The 18,048-nt window shown below is 52.9% G+C and overlaps 2 protein-coding genes across 4 annotated transcripts in view; both read right to left on the minus strand.

The window, feature by feature from the left end:
- Window positions 1–9,674, minus strand: part of LOC106733073 (uncharacterized) — a 47,096-nt gene extending 37,422 nt beyond the window's left edge. The window contains exons 1-3 of one of the 3 annotated variants that reach the window (XM_075913559.1): window positions 9,249–9,674; window positions 5,043–5,243; window positions 646–3,761 (exon numbers count right to left, since the gene is read on the minus strand). In XM_075913559.1, coding sequence (XP_075769674.1) covers window positions 1,744–3,761; window positions 5,043–5,243; window positions 9,249–9,663 — 2,634 coding nt within the window. In that variant the 5' untranslated portion in view covers window positions 9,664–9,674 and the 3' untranslated portion in view covers window positions 646–1,743. Of the gene's footprint in view, window positions 1–645; window positions 3,765–5,042; window positions 5,244–9,248 lie in introns of those variants that run through there. The other 2 variants (XM_075913558.1, XM_075913560.1) reach the window with 2 other exon arrangements.
- Window positions 9,675–11,852: 2,178 nt separating this feature from the next.
- Window positions 11,853–18,048, minus strand: part of LOC102453386 (uncharacterized) — a 30,571-nt gene continuing 24,375 nt past the window's right edge. The window contains exon 7 of the mRNA XM_075913335.1: window positions 11,853–17,146. Coding sequence (XP_075769450.1) covers window positions 15,621–17,146 — 1,526 coding nt within the window. The 3' untranslated portion in view covers window positions 11,853–15,620. The remainder of the gene's footprint in view (window positions 17,147–18,048) is intronic.

Genomic DNA, 18,048 nt, shown 5'->3' on the forward strand with positions numbered 1-18,048 from the left:
CATCTTGTTCCCTCTGCTCCCAGCTTAAAACTCACACAAAGAAAATGAGCAGGCAGGTATCCCTTCCCATTTAAATGCCAATAGTTCTCCTGGCTTCTTGCTCAAGACTCTCTAGCTCTTGCAGTCATAGCAGTTGTACACAATGCTCCATCTATTTCTTCCCTGCACATTGGTAGAATGAGTTTTGTTAGGGGCTCAGGGTTGCAGAAAAGAGTTGGGGAGCCGGGGCATGAGGGCTGGTTCTGGGGCAGGGCCGGGGTTGAGGAGCTCAGGGCTGAGATAGCGGTTTGAGGAGTAGGCCATTGAGAGTATGTCTAGACTACATGCCTCTGCCTCCATAGGCATGTAAATTAGACATACTGACATAGTCAGTGAAGCAGGGATTTAAATATTCCCCACTTCATTAGAATAAAAATGGCCACCGCGTTGTGCCAGCTCAGCTATTTGTTGGCACGAACCGGCAGTCAAGACGGGGATCGGTTGGCAAGGAAAGCCTTTGCCGACCGATCGCTTCTGCCTCATGCAACGAGGTTTACAGGATCGGACGTTAAAGGCCTTCCTTGCTGACTGATCCCCATCTTCACTGCCAGTTCGTGCTGACAAACAGCTGAGCCGACACAACGCAGCGGCCATTTTTATTCTAATGAAGCAGGGAACATTTAAATCCCCACTTCATTGACTATGTCAGTATGTCTAATTTACATGCCTCTGGCAGTGTAGTCTAGACATACCCTGAGACACTATATTTGGGAGAGAAGCCTCCCATCAGATCTCTGCCCCAGCTCAAGTGTTGCTGTCCGGAGCGGGGGAGGGGGTACACACGTCTCCCTGCCATGGCAGCTGCGGGGCCAGGGCCATGGGATAGCCAACTGTCTACTGGGCATGACATGTCTGAGCCGGGGTTGAGACCACTGGGTAGAGGCATCTCTCCCCACCAAAGCCCTAAGACCTTGTGTGGCATTTCATAGGCATCGGCAAAACAACATGGACACACAGCTTAAAGGGAACTCAGGTCATAGTGCAGGGCTGGGCACAGGCACTAGATCCGGCCCACCTAACACTTTGATCCAGCCTGCGGACAGCATCCGGCTGCTTACTCGTTATATTCTGTTGCCGATGCTACGGAATTTCCAGGTGGTGACTCGGGCAGAGAATCCCACTGAAATAGCTGACGATCGCTGTGTGACCATGGCAGAGGCCAGAGCTGCGAGCATTTTCAAGATCTACAGCCAGGCAACACAGTAGCAGCAGAGCTGGGGGCCACAAACCTTTCACTGTGCGTTTAAAGCAAAGTTTCTGGCCCTAGATGACTATTGTGGGAGGCTAAACTCCAGCCCCACCCATTCTGGGGGGAGGGAGAGTAGAACTGGCCCATGGCCACATAGCAAAATTCCTTAAGTGGCCCCCTGCAAAAATTATTGCCCATATTTATTAAAGGGATTCTTCCCTGTGTGGCTTGCCCTACGGGTAACAAGGTCTGAGCTCTGACTGTAGCTCTTCCCACAGCCAGAGAGGCTGAAAGATTTCTCCGGTGTGGGTTCTCCAGTGTCTAACAAGGGCTAAATGATGACAGATGCCTTTTGCATAGCTAGAGCAGAAGGGTTTTTCCTGTGTGGAATTTCCTTTGTGTAACCAGCTCTGAGCTCTCATGGAAGCTTTCTCGCAGTCAGAGCAGTTATGAGGCGTGTCTCTTGTATGTAGTATCTTGCAGCCAGTGAGCTCTGGCTGAAGCTTTTCCCACTGTCAGAGAAGCTGAAGTGTTTGTCCCATGTGGATTCTCTTGTGGGTAGCAAGGTGTGTACTCTGACTGAAGCTTTTCCCACAGTCAGAGCAGCTAAAGGGTCTTTCCCCTGTGTGGGTTCTCTTGTGGGTAACAAGGTTTGAACTATGACAGAAGCATTTCCCACAGTCAGAGCAGCTAAAGGGTTTTTCCCCTGTGTGCGTTCTTCTATGGCTGACAAGGTAGGAGCTCCGACTGAAGGTTTTCCCACACTCAGAGCAGCTGAAGGGTTTCTCCCCTGTGTGGATTCTGAAATGGATAACAAGGGTTGAGTTCTGACGGAAGCTTTTCCCACAGTCAGAGCAGCTGAAGGGTTTCTCCCCCGTGTGGGTTCTCTGGTGCGTAACAAAGGCTGAACTATAACGGAAGCATTTTCCACAGTCAGAGCAGCTAAAGGGTTTCTCTGCTGTGTGGGTTCTTTTATGACTGACAAGATACGAGCGCCGAATGAAGGTTTTCCCACACTCAGAGCAGCTGAAGGGTCTCTCCCCTGTGTGGATTCTACAATGAGTAACAAACTCTGATCTCGTATGGAATCCTTTCCCACAGTCGGAGCAATTATAAAGTTTCTCTCCTGTGTGGGTTCTCTTATGTGTAATAAGTTCTGAGCGAGAACTGTAGCTTTTCCCACAGTCAGAGCAACTGAAAGGTCTCTCCCCTGTGTGTTTTCTCCTGTGGGCAACAAGGTTTGAATTCCAAATGAAGCTCTTCCCGCAATCAGAGCACATGAAAGGTTTTTCTCCTGTGTGGGTTTTCCTGTGTCTAACCGCGCCTGAACGATGATGGAAGCTTTTCCCACAATCAGAGCAGCTGAAAGGTTTCTCCCCACTGTGGATATTCCTGTGTGTAAGAAGGTCTGAGTTAGAACTGAAGCTTTTCCCACAATCAGAGCAGCAGAAGGGTTTCTCCCCCCTGTGAGTTCTGCTGTGGATAGCAAGGTTTGACCTCAAATAAAAGCTTTTCCCACAGTCAGAACAGCGGAAGGGTTTCTCCCCGGTGTGAATTCTCCTGTGGAGAGCAAGGTGTGATCTGCAAATGAAACTTTTCCCGCAATCAGAGCACTTGAAAGGTCTCTCCCCAGTGTGGGTTCTCTTATGGATAGTAAGGTGTGAGCTCCGACTGAAGGTTTTCCCGCACTCAGAGCAGCTGAAGGGTCTCTCCCCCGTGTGGGTTCCCCTGTGTCTCACAAAGGCTGACCGACGACGGAAGCTCTTCCCACAGCTGGAGCAGCTGAAAGGAAAATCCACGCAGGGGAGAAACGCATGCATAAGAAACTCTGAGCGCTCACTGAAACTTTTCCCACAGTCAGAGCATTTTAAAGGTTTCCCTTCTGTGTGGGTTCTCCTGTGTCGAACAAGGTTTGAACTGTCACAGAAGCTTTTCCCACAGTCAGAACAGCTGAAGGGTTTCTCCCCGGTGTGGATTCTCCTGTGAGCAACAAGGTGTGACTTCCGACTGAATTTTTTCCCACAGTCAGAGCAGCTGAAGGGCTTCTCTCCTGTGTGGGTTCTCCTGTGTCTTACAAGCTCTGAACTCTGATGGAAGCTTTTCCCGCAGTCAGAGCAGCTGAAGCGTCTTGCTGCGTGGCTTCTCCTGTGGACAACAAGGTTTGACCTCCGACTGAAACATTTCCCACAGTCAGAGCAGCTGAAGGTCTCCTCTCCAGAGTGAGTACTTTCCTGTTTACTAAGGGTTGTACACTCACTGCAAGCACAGGGTGCATGTTGATGGGGGACCTTCTGTTGAACTGTTTCTTTGTGTTTCACCGCTCTCCTCTGGTGACTGGATTTACCCTGTCCCTCCCTTGCATGGTTTCTCTGCTGCCGTTCTAGGTTACGCTGACTCTCCCAGGTCTCTACCTGATCAGGACTCTGGGAAACATGTACTTCAGGTCTTCCCAGTAACATCACACATGAAGCCACATGCTCCAGTCCTTCCTGCTGAAGACTCTCCTCATTCTTCTCACGCAGCATCACATCACCTGCTGGGAGAGAGAGAGAATCCAGACAGGAGTCATTGTCTGTGCTGAACTGAAAGGAAAACTCTGACAGGGAAACAGAAAAGGGGGAACACACTCAAAGCATGACTGGAAAGGAGAAATAATCATGAGCTGAGTTCCTCCTTCTTCCTCACAACCATTTCCCAAAGGAACAAACTGCAACAAAACCTCCTGCGAAGTGTGTCATGTGCACTGCCAATGGGAACGCTGTGATGGGGTGACTGTGATTATCCTGTTTGTGTGTGGACATCATTGTTGAACCAGAACAGGCCTGGCCCTGGCCGAATGGGAGGGCACTGGGTCCCAGCTAAATAGGCAAGCACATTATCAGTTAGAGAAGCACTTGTTATCTCCAATGTCAATCAGCACCCCACTGTGCTATCGGGGTGCTTAGATGGAGCAGAGCATCACCCCTATTGTATGTATCCTTCCCCAGACCCTGTGATGCAGGGACACACTCTAATAGCTATTGCAGACAGGGTACCGGATGCAGACAGGCTAAGTGAGTTGACCAAGGTCACACAGGACACCCATGTCAGGACATGCAATTGGACACAAGTCAAAGAAGTCTGAAGGCAGACATTTACCTAGGAAGAAAAGTCCCTACCCAGAGATATTTCACTCTAAAAAGAAGACAGACGAGGAGATTATCTCCACTGCACAGAGAGGCAAGTGAGCCCCAGGGAGAATAAAGCCGGACGGCTCAAAGGGGACCCAGGCCCTGTGCCTGACACACAGGAAGAGCTCTGCTCATGTCTATCTGCTACAGAGCTGCCCCCACAGAACGCCCGCAGAGCGTGAACGGCTTCATCCGCCCTCCCTCAGCCCCAGCCCCTCTCACTGGGAGGAAGCAGCACGTGTCAGAGGACTCTGGGAACCGCACCCTGCTTCCATAGACTCAGCCACCGGCACAAGGGGAGCCTGCAGGCACCAATAGTAGCTGGACCCACCCCAGAACTCTGGTACCTGCCGTTCCTGCCCAGGCCCTGCCACCGACATCTCCGGCCAAGGAAAAACATGGGCAAGATGGTGGGGAAGCGCATTGAGATCTTGGCTGTGGGAAGAGCAGCACCATTGGTATGTCCCTGACCTTGTGCCCCCTGGGAAGACGCGTGGGGGGGACAGTCTCTCACACAGGAGCCAGGTTTTTGGGGCTCATACTCCGGATATTGGGGGGCAGGGAGCAATGAGGGACCCTGAACCAAACCCAACCCAGTTGCTCCAGAGGTGCTCCCCTCCCCTCCAGGGGACAGGAATCCTTACCCAGCCAGCTCACGGCCTCGTAATTCTCCTGCATCACGTCCCAGTAGAGGGCTCTCTGGCCCGGGTCCAGCAGATCCCATTCCTCCTCAGAGAAATACACAGCCACCTCCTCGAAGGTCACCGGCCCCGTCACGGCCATTTCCTGTCCCTGGCTCTGCAGGCCCGGGGCTGAGCTGGAGACAGACATGGGTGTCCTGCAGCCTGTCGGGGGGAGAAGAACAATTGGAGACATTTCAGAAGGGGCTTTAATGCTTTGCACCTCCCCGTTCTCCCTAGACTCTGTTCCTGGTGACTCACAGGCTGGAGTCGAGATATTCCACAAACAGCACACACAGGTTAGATCCCAAATCCAAACTCATCTCTCTCAATACCCGGCCATTCGATTCAGCGGCTAATCATCTTCCCCAGTAAAGATCCCTGCCCCCTCCCTCGTCTGAGTGCGTCTGGCTTCAGCTTCCCGTTCCTGGTTCACACTGAGCCAGACCCACTGGACTGAGGAGCCTGAGATGCCCCATCCCGGAAGGGGGAAAAGCCCGTCTGTCCCCATCCTTCAGGGCTCTCTGTCCATCCCCTCTGCCCCTCCCCATACCGATAGGTTCCCACTGCCCCTGGCTGGCAGCGCCCGGACCCTGTCTGCCTGCCCTGAGTTTGCTCCTTGGCCCCTCTCCAGGCCCTGCCACCAGCTGCGTGGGGTCAGCACTCCGGAGCGGGGCGGCTGAGGCCTTGCACTCCAGCAGACGGTGCCTTTGCCCACCGGTTGCCCCTCACCTGCAGGCTGCTGCTGGCCAGACGCAGAGAAGTGCTGGGGAAGGGCTCTGGCTGCCGGCCTGCCTGCACACACCTCACCGGCTCAGGGTGGGCTCCCAGCGCCCCACGGAGGTGGCAGCAGCGTGAGAGACAGGAACCCAGCCCCGGATCTGCGGAGCAGCCTGAGCAACTTCCAATCCTGGAGCAGCAAGCACCGCGGGTTAGCCGCTGCGTTTGGGCAATGCCTCCTTTTCCTGCGCGGGGCTCCAAGGCCAGACTGAGATAACAAGACCTTGAGCGTTGTTGGAACTTTCCCCAAGTTTGTTCAAACTGGAACCTTCTTCTGCATTCTCCCAGGTTTACAAGAAGCCGTTTGGTTAAACCTTGTTGTCTCTGCTCTGTTTTTCCTTCTCTCCCCCTGGCCTTTCTTCCCCCACCTTTCCCTGGCCCCATATCCTTGAAGAAGAACAGTAGCCGCTATAATGAGATGTAGGACAAATGTCATAGAATCATAGAATCATAGGACTGGAAGGGACCTCAAGAGGTCATCGAGTCCAGCCCCCTGCCCTCAAGGCAGGACCAAGCTCCGTCTACACCATCCCTGACAGATGTCTGTCTAACCTGTTCTTAAATATCTCCAGAGAGGGAGATTCCACCACCTCCCTTGGCAATTTATTCCAATATTTGACCACCCTGACGATTAGGAATTTTTTCCTAATGTCCAATCTAAACCTCCCCTGCTGCACTTTAAGCCCATTACTCCTTGTCCTGTCCTCAGAAACCAAGAGGAACAAATTTTCGCCTTCCTCCTTGTGACACCCTTTTAGATATTTGAAAACCGCTCTCATGTCCCCCCTTAATCTTCTTTTTTCCAAACTAAACAAGCCCAGTTCATGAAGCCTGGCTTCATAGGTCATGTTCTCTAGACCTTTAATCATTCTTGTCGCTCTTCTCTGTACCCTTTCCAATTTCTCCACATCTTCCTTGAAATGTGGCGCCCAGAACTGGACACAGTACTCCAGCTGAGGCCTAACTAGTGCAGAGTAGAGCGGCAGAATGACTTCACGAGTTTTGCTTACAACACACCTGTTGATACTGATGTCACTGATGTGTCAGACTCGTACGGCTCATAATCCTTTGGGGGCTGCTGCTGAACCCTCCCCAGTGCATTGCTAATAAAACTGCTCAGTCTTATCGGCGTGGCTGAATTCTCGGAAAAGGAATTCCTTTGCTTAACCCCTGCAGTGCCAGAGCCTAGCCACAGCCCCCTCCGCTGTCATCACAGCGGAACCTGCACTCCCCACTTCTACACTGCTCCTGCAGGTCAGCATCCGCTCCTGCACCCACCCCCAGACACACTCCTGCACCTTATACCCCATCCTCTACGCCAGGGCACAGCCCCTTCCCAGACCCCGCTAGGGATGTCAGAGACAGAGGAAATGACTAATAGAGTAACCTCATGAATTCTTATTGGTTACTCGACTGTTCCATAATCCAGCCCCACTCCTGAGGAGCCCGCTGCGCTGCTGCCTCTGTTTCCGAGGCAGCAGCGTGTGGTGCCAGGCAGGAGCTGGTTTGCAAGGGGAGCCAGTTTAAAACCCAGCTCCCCTAGAGGCAGCAGCAGCTCCTATCTGGGGGCTGGATGAAGGGGGGAATCGGCATTCCCAGACCCCACACAAGCTGCAATCGACACACACACACAGCTCCTAATACACTTGAAATGCAGAGCTGCCGTGGGGGTAGGTCCTGGACTGAGCCAGGCTGCTGGCCAGCCTGCTAAAAATTTACTAGCGGGATTGGAGGGGGTGGGATGCGTGTAGTCTATAGCATTAAACTATAAGCTTTTGCTTACTGGTTAATCAGTTAATTGACTACACTCTTATATCCCTAGAACCCATACCCCCTCCTGGCTATCTCAATTCCCTGCCCCAAGCTCCCTCCCAACCCCCGCAGCCCTCCTGCCCCCCAATCCCCTGCACAGAACTCCCTTGTGCACCAGCCTCCCTCCTAGCTCCCCCACCCCGCCACATGATATGGAGGCACCCCACCCCCACACGCAGCCTGTGGGTCCCAGGACCCCATCAGCGCCTCCCCCCAGATCTGTGACCTGACCATATCTATGTTTGTATGTTAATTCACACGCCTATCACTCGTTTTCCTAAAACCTTATTTAGCCAGCTTAACGCCCGTCAAATGAGTATTAATAAGCCAATAATGAATTGAGTTATATCCGCCCCCGATTCCTGTTTTCATCGTTTCTAATGGAATCAATGCTTTCCTGTACTGCAAACGGGCAGGCTGCAGAGGTTACAAGGAAATCGACCCTGAAGAGGTGTTATGCTGAGCCAGTGAGGATGAGCAAGAGACACAACACAGAGCAACTCCACACTTACCTGGTCCCCTAGGCCAGTGTTTCTCAACCTGTGGTACCAGTACCCTTAGGGCTACGTCTACAGTGGCATGATTTTGCACAAGAACTCTTTTGCAGAAGAGTTCTTGTGCAAAAACTCTTCCAGAAGAGAGCGTCTACACTGGCATGTGCCTTTGTGCAAGAGATGTGTTTTTGCGCAAGAGCATCCATGCCAGTGTAAACGCTCTTTTGCGCAAGAAAGCTCTGATGGCCATTTTAACCATCGGGCTTTCTTGCGCAAGAAATTCATGTTGCCTGTCTACACTGGCCTCTTGCGCAAGAACAGTTGTGCAAGAGGGCTTATTCCTGAGCGGGAGCATCAGAGTTCTTGTGCAAGAAGCCCTGATTTCATACATTAGAACACCAGTGCTCTTGCGCAAGAACTCGCGGGCAGTGTAGACAGGCAGCAAGTATTGGCGCAAAAGCGGCCGCTTTTGTTAAAGATCACGCCAATGTAGACAGCCTAGGGGTATGGGAGTGAAGTTCAGGGGGTGGGGCGTACCTCGACAGAACTGAAATTTTGAGGAAGCTGAATGTTTTGTTGCAAGTTTCACAGCACTTTATTATTTTTGTACCTTTTACACACAAAAATGGAATTGCCCCCTGGCTGCGATTAAGTTGTTTAAACCAGTGGCTCTCAACCAGGGGTATCGTTAGCGGTACACGAGAGAAGTCGCGGGGGGGGGGGTCAACACCACTGAAATGTGGAGAAAACGGAATTTTTGTTGTCCGTGTGGCAGCGCTTTTAGCATTTTTTTACTTTTTCTACCCTGACAAACTATCATCGTCCGCCCGGCCACGATCAGTTGTTGCCAGGGCGGGAGGGGGGCCCCTTATAATTTTGGTTTTTTGAGGCCGGGGGGGGAGGGGCTGTATCCAAACAGGCTGAGAAGCTCTGGCCTGGGCTACGCGCAGAGGGAGGCAGCAAGCCTCGACCCCTCACAGGCAACGTCGGCTCTGAGCGGCCCTTGAGCGCCCCCACCCACGCGAAAGGAACAGACCCGCTCACAAGCCGACCCCGGCCGCGTCGCACCCTTGAGAGCCGTTACCTGGCGCCGCGCGCGCGGCCAACGGCTGCCGTGGAACGCGCGCCCCTCGCGCACCCCGCCAACGGCAAAAGCCGGGCCGCGCAGGCGCACGACGGAGACGGCCACCGCGGTAGGGAGGCGCGAATCCGCGCATGCGCACTGACGGGGCGGGCTGCTTTCCCTCGGCATTTGCCCTGACTCGCCTCAGGTCCTCCCGCCCCACAGCCGGAACCGGAAACAGGCTCTCGAGAGGAACAACACCAACGGCTCCCTCAACGGGCGCGCCGCCGAGGCGCATGCGCAGTGACTTCGGCGGAGGCAGCCGCTGCTCAGTCTCTGCCCGGCGTTCGGCCAGGCCGGGGCGGAGGGCGCATGCGCAGTAGCGTGGCTGAGGCCGCCGCCGGCAGCAGCGTGCGTGTGCACAGGTGGTGCGCATCCACACCGGCCTCGGTGCACATGACAAAATTTATTCCGCACACGGACGGGAAAAAATTCAGAGGGAGCTTCAGAGAGAGCGGGCAGAGCAGGGACCCACCCAGTGACCCCTCCCCACGTGACCCTGCAGTTTGCCTCTCCCCCCCCCCAGCCTCCCTCTGCCCTGCCTCCAGGTTGCTGGCCCAGCCCCCCTCCCCCAGCAACTCGTGAGTCCCTGAGCGGCACCAGCCACAGCCCCGCACCCGGCTCCTCCCCCGCCTGGCACTGCAGGGGTCACCTCCCCTCCCCCCCCATGGCCGAGCCCTAAGGGAGGCATCCGCACGGCCCCCCCGCTGCTCCCACCCCCCTCGGCTCCCCTCGGGACTTGCCCTGCTTGCTCCGCCAGCGCCCAGTTGTTCGCTGTTTCGAAATAAGGTCCCCTTGTGCTGCACCGACCTCGGGCGGGGGTTCCCACACAGAATTCCCGGGGCTCTGGGGGGAGGCCGGAGGTTGTTCATCAGTCCAGGAGAAAGAGCCCAGGGACCAGGCAGGGTGGCTGCAGGCCCCCAGAGGAGGGTCACTGCTGGACCCCCAGGGGAAGGACGCCGCTGTGGAGAGCAATGGGGGTGAGAGGGAGAGGCTGGCTGGGGGGAGGGAGAGGCTGGTATGGGGCAGGTTTCACCCAAAGTAAGGAGTGACCCTGCAGGAGGGTGACAGAGCGTTGATCTGCCACCCTCCCAGTGTGCAGCTTTCCACATACCCCTCCTTCCCCCCAATCCGTGCACCCAGGGCCAGAAGCATAATGATAGAAATGTAGCCGTGTTAGTCTGGTGTAGCTGAAACAAAATACAGGAGTATGTAGCACTTTAAAGACTAACAAGATGGTTTATTAGGGGATGAGCTTTCGTGGGCCAGACCCACTTCCTCAGATCAAATAGTGGAAGAAACTTGGCATGACCATATATACCAAAGGATCCAATTAAAAAAATGAACACATATGAAAAGGACAAATCAAATTTCAGAACAGAGGAGGGATGGGGGGAGGTTAATGTCTGTGAGGTGATAATTGGGGACGCTAGCTTTGTAATGGGTACGATAATTAGCATCTTTGTTGAGACCTAGGTGTAAAGTGTCAAATTTAAGCGTGAATGACAGTTCAGAGGATTCTATTTCGAGTCTGGAGTTAAAATGTCTTTGGAGCATTTGATTTGCTTTGAAGCCAGTGATGCCTTCTCTGGCCGCTAGATGGCAATGCAGCCTCGCATTTCCCCACACTCCTGATGAGCCGGATTTTGGATGAGCTGATCCAGGCCCGTCCCGACTCGCTGGGACCAGCGGGGCTCTGCCATGTTGCAGCTGGAACAGCCCATGGTATTGGGCATTTAGGCTGCGTCAGGGGACGGTGAGCAGGTGGAGAGATGGGGGGGGGGTCCCGGGCTGAGGGACTAGCATAGGGAGACTCCACGTGGAGGGGGCTGACATTGCCACCTCGCCCCTGAAGGGCCGTGGGCATCGCCAGAGCCATTGTCTGAGCCGCAGCAGAACCGAGGGCAGGGAACGAGGCCTGGGACACGGGGACGGGTGTGTGTGATGACTCCAGGGCCATGCGTTTTCTTTTAACCTTTCTTGTTTCTCCTCACTTTCTTGAGACAGTCACGGGAGACTGCATCAAATGCCTACACTCAGTTTCCCTTCGCTCGGGGGTATGGGAGAGCCATCTGGAGGTGAGGACTCTCGGTGCGACCCTGAGCAATGCACTGCGCTCCGGTGGGGCTACTGGCTGTCACAGGCCCCAGCTCATTACATGTAAAACGTCGCCCAGCTGCCTCGTCACGGCAGCGAGGTGGATTGCTAGAGAAAGGGGCTGTGGGACAAGAGGGTGTCTGGCTTCCCCAGGGGTGGAGGGCTCCTCCCTGCCAGGTAGGCCCTAGGATTGTCCCTGGGGGCAGTATTCCCTGGGCGCCCCTCCTGATACTGCCTCGAATGACTGTCAGTTTTGTTCCTCCCCATCACTCCAGCCACCTGGCTCCGCATTTCCTCGCCTGCCTCTGTTATGGTTTTGGGTTTCCCCTCTTGGATGTATCTTTAGAGCTCTTCAGGAAGGTGTCATGTCACTGGATTTTAATAGGAAAGGGATACTCTTTTGTTGCACTCACTAGCGTGTGTTTGCCCCCCGTTCGGTGCACAGGGGGGCATGTGAGGTGTGTAACGAGAGCTTACGTTGTGTGGACTCTGTCTAGGCTACCTGTGTACTTGTATGAGCTGTGTGTGTACAGTTAGGAATATGCGCTTTGTGTAGATACTTTGCATGTTTTCTGCTGGGAGGGGGGTTGCTGGATGCACTGGAGGAGCACACAAAGGCCCCATGGCGGAGGACACACCTGGGGACTCCATGGCCCCTTGCTTAAAAAAAGCAGAAACTGGTTTGAGAGTCATGTGATCAGCCCATTCTGGGAGGCACCAGCACAGAGCAAGAAGGCTTCTGCATTATCTCCTAGTTGGTACTCTGGGAACTTCTTCAGTTGGGGAGCATTCAGTGGAGCAGGGGCATTAGTCGGTGTAGCTGGAGCGCCCAAATTCCCAGCTTCCTCCAGCTCAAAGCGCCTCTGCTTTTCCCTCTCCTCCACTTCCAAACACTCGTCTGTCAGAAGAATTCCATCTCACCCTTAGTCAGAGGTCTGCCTGGCTTAAGGATACTCTCCCACCCTGAGGGTGTCATGGGAAGGGCATGGCCGCTGCTCTCTGCTCCTGCCCCCAAAAAGGTTACTCCTGCTTGGCCTCACAGGGACAGTCTCCTGTCTCTCCGCCTCATGGTACGAGCCTTCACCAGCGGTAGACATTGCACCCTGATCTGAAGCTGTTTGCACCTCGGAGTGTCGCTTAGGGAAGGTTGGTTGCTTAACAGCTCCTCTGCATGCTATGGGCTACTTCCCTTCTCTGCTCTAGCCTAGCTATCCGGTTACCCCAAAAGCTGGAAAATCGGGGCTCTGGCTGCGCAGGTTTAACATTCTGTGTGCCTTTTCCCCACCTCAGGCAGCAAAAGAAAAAAAACCCCGAAACTTCCAACAGCATCAAAGAAGAAAAACCTGTGTCCTTTTAAATGAAACCCCGAGGTCTGTGTTCCTGCTTAAAAATGATCCAACCAGCTCTGCCACCCTGTCAAGGCGAGTTCAGAAGCTGGGGGCTCACAAGAGATCTTACCAATACCTCACCTCTATCAGCTTCTGCTTAAAAGCTCCGCAGGGTCACGGATTCCCTGGCCTTGGAGACAGGCTGCCACCACCCCCCTGAGAAAAACCCTTTTCTTCTTGAACCCAGGAGGAAGCACTTGGAACTTCTTCCAGGGGGGTGCCCCAAGCTCATCCACCACAAGCAATTTGAAAAAAAGAGAGAAAACAAACTGCAATCTCTCATAGCTGACCTCTCAGTCTGAGGCATGCATACACAGACCTCCTATTGCCTTTCAGGACACAAGAATCAAATCATCTGCTTACAGAAAAACGATTTTATTAACAAAACAAAGATATACCGGATAACACATACTTGGTTGCTAGGTGTTTTAACGCAACGGAGAAAGGAACAAGTAAAAAACCCCAAAGAAATTCATCACTGGGATTCAGCTTAAGGTTACAGAGTAGAGAGACGGGAACATGGACTTTAGCACAGAAAAGTTTAACCAAACAACAAAACACAGAAAACAGCCTGATCATGTCTAACCAGACATTTCCTACTCATGCTTTCCATGCCCCGTATGCTTTGCAGGCACGGCAGTTCTGCCTGGTTCCATTCATCTTGTTCGCCCTGTTCCTGGCTTAAAACTCACACAAAGAAAATCAGCAGGCAGGTATCCCTTCCCATTCAAATTTCAATCGTTTCTTCTTATTAGTTCTCCTGGCTTCCTGCCATTACCGTCTAGCTACCTGGGTTTAACCCTTTAGTTACTGAAGGCTGCATGTTCAAAAAAGGCCAGTATTCTTCCTATTCACCACACACCTCCCAAATCACAGACCGTGCTCGACAGACTGGTCCACAATGGCTGTGATTTCTTCCTGGAGGTTTAAGGAGAAAACATAATAACCTACCTGCACACACTAAATTCACTACTGAATACACAAAAACAAAAGAAGATCCCCTGCATGCACGGAATACAATGGCTTCGGTATAGGGAGAGTTTTAACGGGCTTAGTCTGGGAAACTTTCCCAGAGCGTGCATCAGCCCCTTTGTCAGGAGCCCCTGAGATGTGCTGTATGTCAAGGTTTTGACCAGCCAAACTCCACCGAAGGAGTTACATGTTAGTCTCTCTGACCCTGTGAAGCCACATCAGAGCAAGAGGGTTGGTCTGCAGATCAAAGTGTTGTCCTCAAATATATGGTTGTAACTTCTCTAGAGTACCGGTCTCCAACCTTGTTAAGCACAAGATCACTTTTCAAATTTAAGTCCGGGCAGGATCTACCTCAAACCCAAATACCACTGCCCCACCCCTTCGCCGAGGCCCCGCCCTCCTCACTCTGTGATGATGGGTACAGGAGAGGGGTCTCCTCTGCCTCTGTCTCCTCCACTCTGCACAATAAGCGGGAGGCTCCCAAGGGTTAGCTCTGGTGGGAGGAGGGGCAGCTGAAGCATCTCCCAGTGAAACCAGTCAGGATCACCTGTCAGAGGCTCCTAGATCTACTGGTAGATCCCGATCTATTGGTTGGTGACCACTGCTCTCAAGCATATACAATGGCGGAGCATTCCGCCTCAGAGACAGACCAGTGGAGGAACACTACAGGGTGGAATTGTTGATCTGGTCCTGTTTGCATCAAAACTGCCCCCACACAACGCTCTGGCGCGTCCGTCGTGACAAAGAAAGTTTTGTCAATCTGGAGCCCTTAATATTGGCTCAGATGTAAGAGCAGCCTTATGCGGCTTAAAAGATTCCTGACACGTCCCACTCCACTTAACTGCGTTTGGCTGCTTTTTTCTGGTCAGGTCTATCGGTGGATCTACCGCTGCTGTTGTAGATGCTGGCCTGGGGTCTGGTGCTGCCATCTCCAGCTCAGGCTCCATCCCTGGGGTCTCTGGGGATACAGACTGGGCCCCTGTGAAAGGCTCAAGAACGGAGTTAGGTATGGAGGCCTAAATAGCTCTGTAGCTTACCCACCCCTCCTTAACCTGTCTCACATTTGGCTAAGTCCTCTCCGACCAGCATAGGAATAGAATAATCATCAAAGGCTGCAGAAGTCCAAACTCCTGACCACCTCTCCACCCCTCACGATTCCTGTTTTGGTCAGGACTTCTAAAATTGCAATGCATTAACGTTTCAAATTAAAATATCTCAAATAGTGAAATGTACAGTTTTTAAAAACGTCTGACCGACACTGAAAAAAACGGTCCATGTATTAGATAACCAATTCCAATTTTGTCTTCAGCCTCTCACGGAACCCCTCTCACGCTCAGAGCAGTCAGACCCGGCATTCCACCTGTTTTTTCCCCCACACATGGGCAGAGGGAGTTTTCGTAGGTGCACCAATGTGAGGGGAATGTGTGACATCTCCTTATTGGTGCACAGAAAAAAAAAGGGGGGGGAGGGTTGCGCAAAATGGACACGTCCACACTGCATGTTTTTGCACAAAAGCCTCTTGTGCAAATTGCATTGGAATAGATTTTGAAATGAAGCACAAGAAAATGCTAATCAGTGCTTCATTTGCATTGCCTCTTCTGACAAAACACGTAGCATAGACAGAGCCTGAAACACTACATCCATGAGAAAAGACTCCCCCCAACTCTGGTGCAGCTGTGAGGAGGAGATGGGGAAGGCACCTCTCCCTGCCATGGCAGCTCTGGGGTTGGGGCCATGGGATAGAAAACTATCTGCTGGCCATAGCATGTCTTGGCTGGAGTTCAGAACAATGGATAGAGGTATCTCTCCTTGCAACAGCCCTTAAGAGCTCTCCTGGCATTTATCTGTGTGCAGCACAGCCACATGGACACGCAGCTTAAACGGAACTCAGGGAATTGGGTATCTTCCCTGTGTGGGTTCTCCTGTGGGTAACAAGATGGGAGCGCAGACTGAAGCATTTCCCACAGTCAGAGCAGCTGAAGGTTTTCTCCCCTGTGTGGGTTCTCCGGTGGGTAACAAGATTTGGACGCTGACTGAAGCTTTTCCCACAGTCTGAGCAGACGAAGGGTTTCTCTCCGGTGTGGCTTCGCCTGTGGGTAAGAAGGTGTGTGCTCTGGCTGAAGCTTTTCCCACAGTCAGAGCAGCTGAAGGGTCTCTCCCCTGTGTGGATTCTCCTATGGGCAACAAGCTCTGAGCTCTGTCTGAAGCTCTTCCCGCACTCAGAGCAGGTGAAGGGTTTCTCCCCTGTGTGGGTTCTCCTGTGTGTAACAAGGGCTGAACTATGATGAAAGCTTTTCCCGCAGTCAGAGCACCGGAAGGGCTTCTCCCCTGTGTGGGTTCTCCTGTGCCTATAAAAGACTGACCTGCGCTTGAAGCCTTTCCCGCAATCAGAGCAGTTATAGAGGGTGCCTCTTCTATGTATTATCTGGTGGTTAATAAGGCTGGAGCCCCGACTGAAGCTTCTCCCACACTCAGAGCAGCTGAAGGGTCTCTCTCCTGTGTGGGTTCGCCGGTGTGTAACAAGGGCTGAACTATGATGGAAGGTTTTCCCGCAGTCAGAGCAGTCAAAGGGTTTCTCCCCTGTGTGGGTTCTCTGATGCGTAATAAGGTCTGAGCTGCAACGGTAGCTTTTCCCACAGTCAGAGCAGCTGTAGGGTTTCTGTCTATGGGCTCTCTGATGTGTGTTCAGGCCTGAGCGCTGACGGAAGCTTTTCCCACAGGCAGAGCAACTGAACGGTTTCTCCCCTGTGTGGGTTCTGCAATGTATAATAAGGTATGAGTTGCTTCTGAAGCTTTTCCCGCAGTAAGAGCAGCTGAAGGGTCTCGCTTCTGTGTGGGTTCTCCTGTGGGTAACAAGGTGTGAATTTTGACTGAAGCTTTTCCCGCAATCAGAGCAGCTAAAAGGTTTCTCTCCTGTGTGTGTTCTTCTGTGTGTAACAAGGGCTGATCTGTGTTTGAAGCCTTTCCCACAATCGGAGCACTTATGGGGTGTCTCTCTTGCATGTATTATCTGATGGTTACTTAGCTCTGAGCACTGACTGAAGCATTTCCCGCAGTCAGAGCATTTGAAGGGCTTCTCTCCAGGGTAGGTTCTTTCACGTTCACTAAGAGTTGCACACTCACTACAAGCGCAGGGTGCATGTTGATGGGGGAATTTCGACTGAACAGTTTCTGTGTTTCTTTTCTCTCTGCTCCTGTGACTCGATTTACATTCTCCCTCCCCTGGATGGTTTCTCTGCTGCCCTTTTCGGCTATGCTGACTCTCCCAGGTCTCTCCCCACTCACAACTCTGGGAAACATGCCCTTCAGATCTTCCCTGTAGCGTGGCCCTTGGAGCCACTTGCTCTGGTCCTTCCTGCTGAAGGCTCTCCTCATTGTTCTCACGCAGCGTCCCATCACCTGCTGGGATAGAGACAGAATCCAGAGAGGAGTCATTGTCTGTGCTGAGCTGAAGGGAAAATTCTGACAGGGGGACAGAAAAGGGGGAACACACCCAAAGAACGGCTGGAAAGCAGGAATAATTATGAGCTGAGTTCCTCCTCCTTCCTCACAACCCTTTCCCAAAGGAGAGATCCCAGCCTTCTCCCCTCTCCTCCCCCACAGCCTCTGGCTGGAGTTGATCACAGGCTGACAGGTCATAGAATCATAGAGCAGGAAGAGATCTCAGAAGGTCATCAAGTCCAGCCCCCTGCCCAAGGCAGGACCAATCCCAACAAAATCAACCCCGCCAGGGTTTTGTCAAGCCATGACTTAAAAACCTCTAGGGATGGAGATTTCACCTTCTCCCTACGGAATCCATCCCAGTGCTTCCCCACCCGCCTAGGGAAATAGTTTTTCCTAATATCCAAGCTAAACCATCCCCACTACAAGGTGAGCCCATTGCTCCTTGTTCTCCTATCTGTCACCACTGAGAACAGCCTTTCTCCATCCTCTCTGGAACCCCCCTTCAGGATGTTGAAGGCTGCTCTCAAATCTCCCCTCACTCTTCTCTTCTGCAGACTAAACAAGCCCAAATCCCTCAGCCTCTCCTCGTAGATCATGTGCTCCAGACCCCTCATCATTTTGGTCGCCCTCCGCTGGACCCTCTCCAATGCGCCCACATCCTTTCTCTAGTGGGGTCAGTCAGACTTGATGAAAATGCAGAAGTGACACCAGCTATGAGGACCCAGAAATTGGTTTCTGAGTCAGTTTAGTCGATTGCTCCGCTGTGTGGGTGTCGCTGCCGAGCCCCCCTTCCTCAGAGCCCTGGAGATCCGGGATCCACAGCTCCTCCCCTCGCTCCACCCAGGAGATCGCGAGAGCTT

The sequence above is a fragment of the Pelodiscus sinensis genome, chromosome 32, assembly GCF_049634645.1.
Source record: "Pelodiscus sinensis isolate JC-2024 chromosome 32, ASM4963464v1, whole genome shotgun sequence".
Classification (NCBI taxonomy): Eukaryota; Metazoa; Chordata; order Testudines; family Trionychidae; genus Pelodiscus; species Pelodiscus sinensis.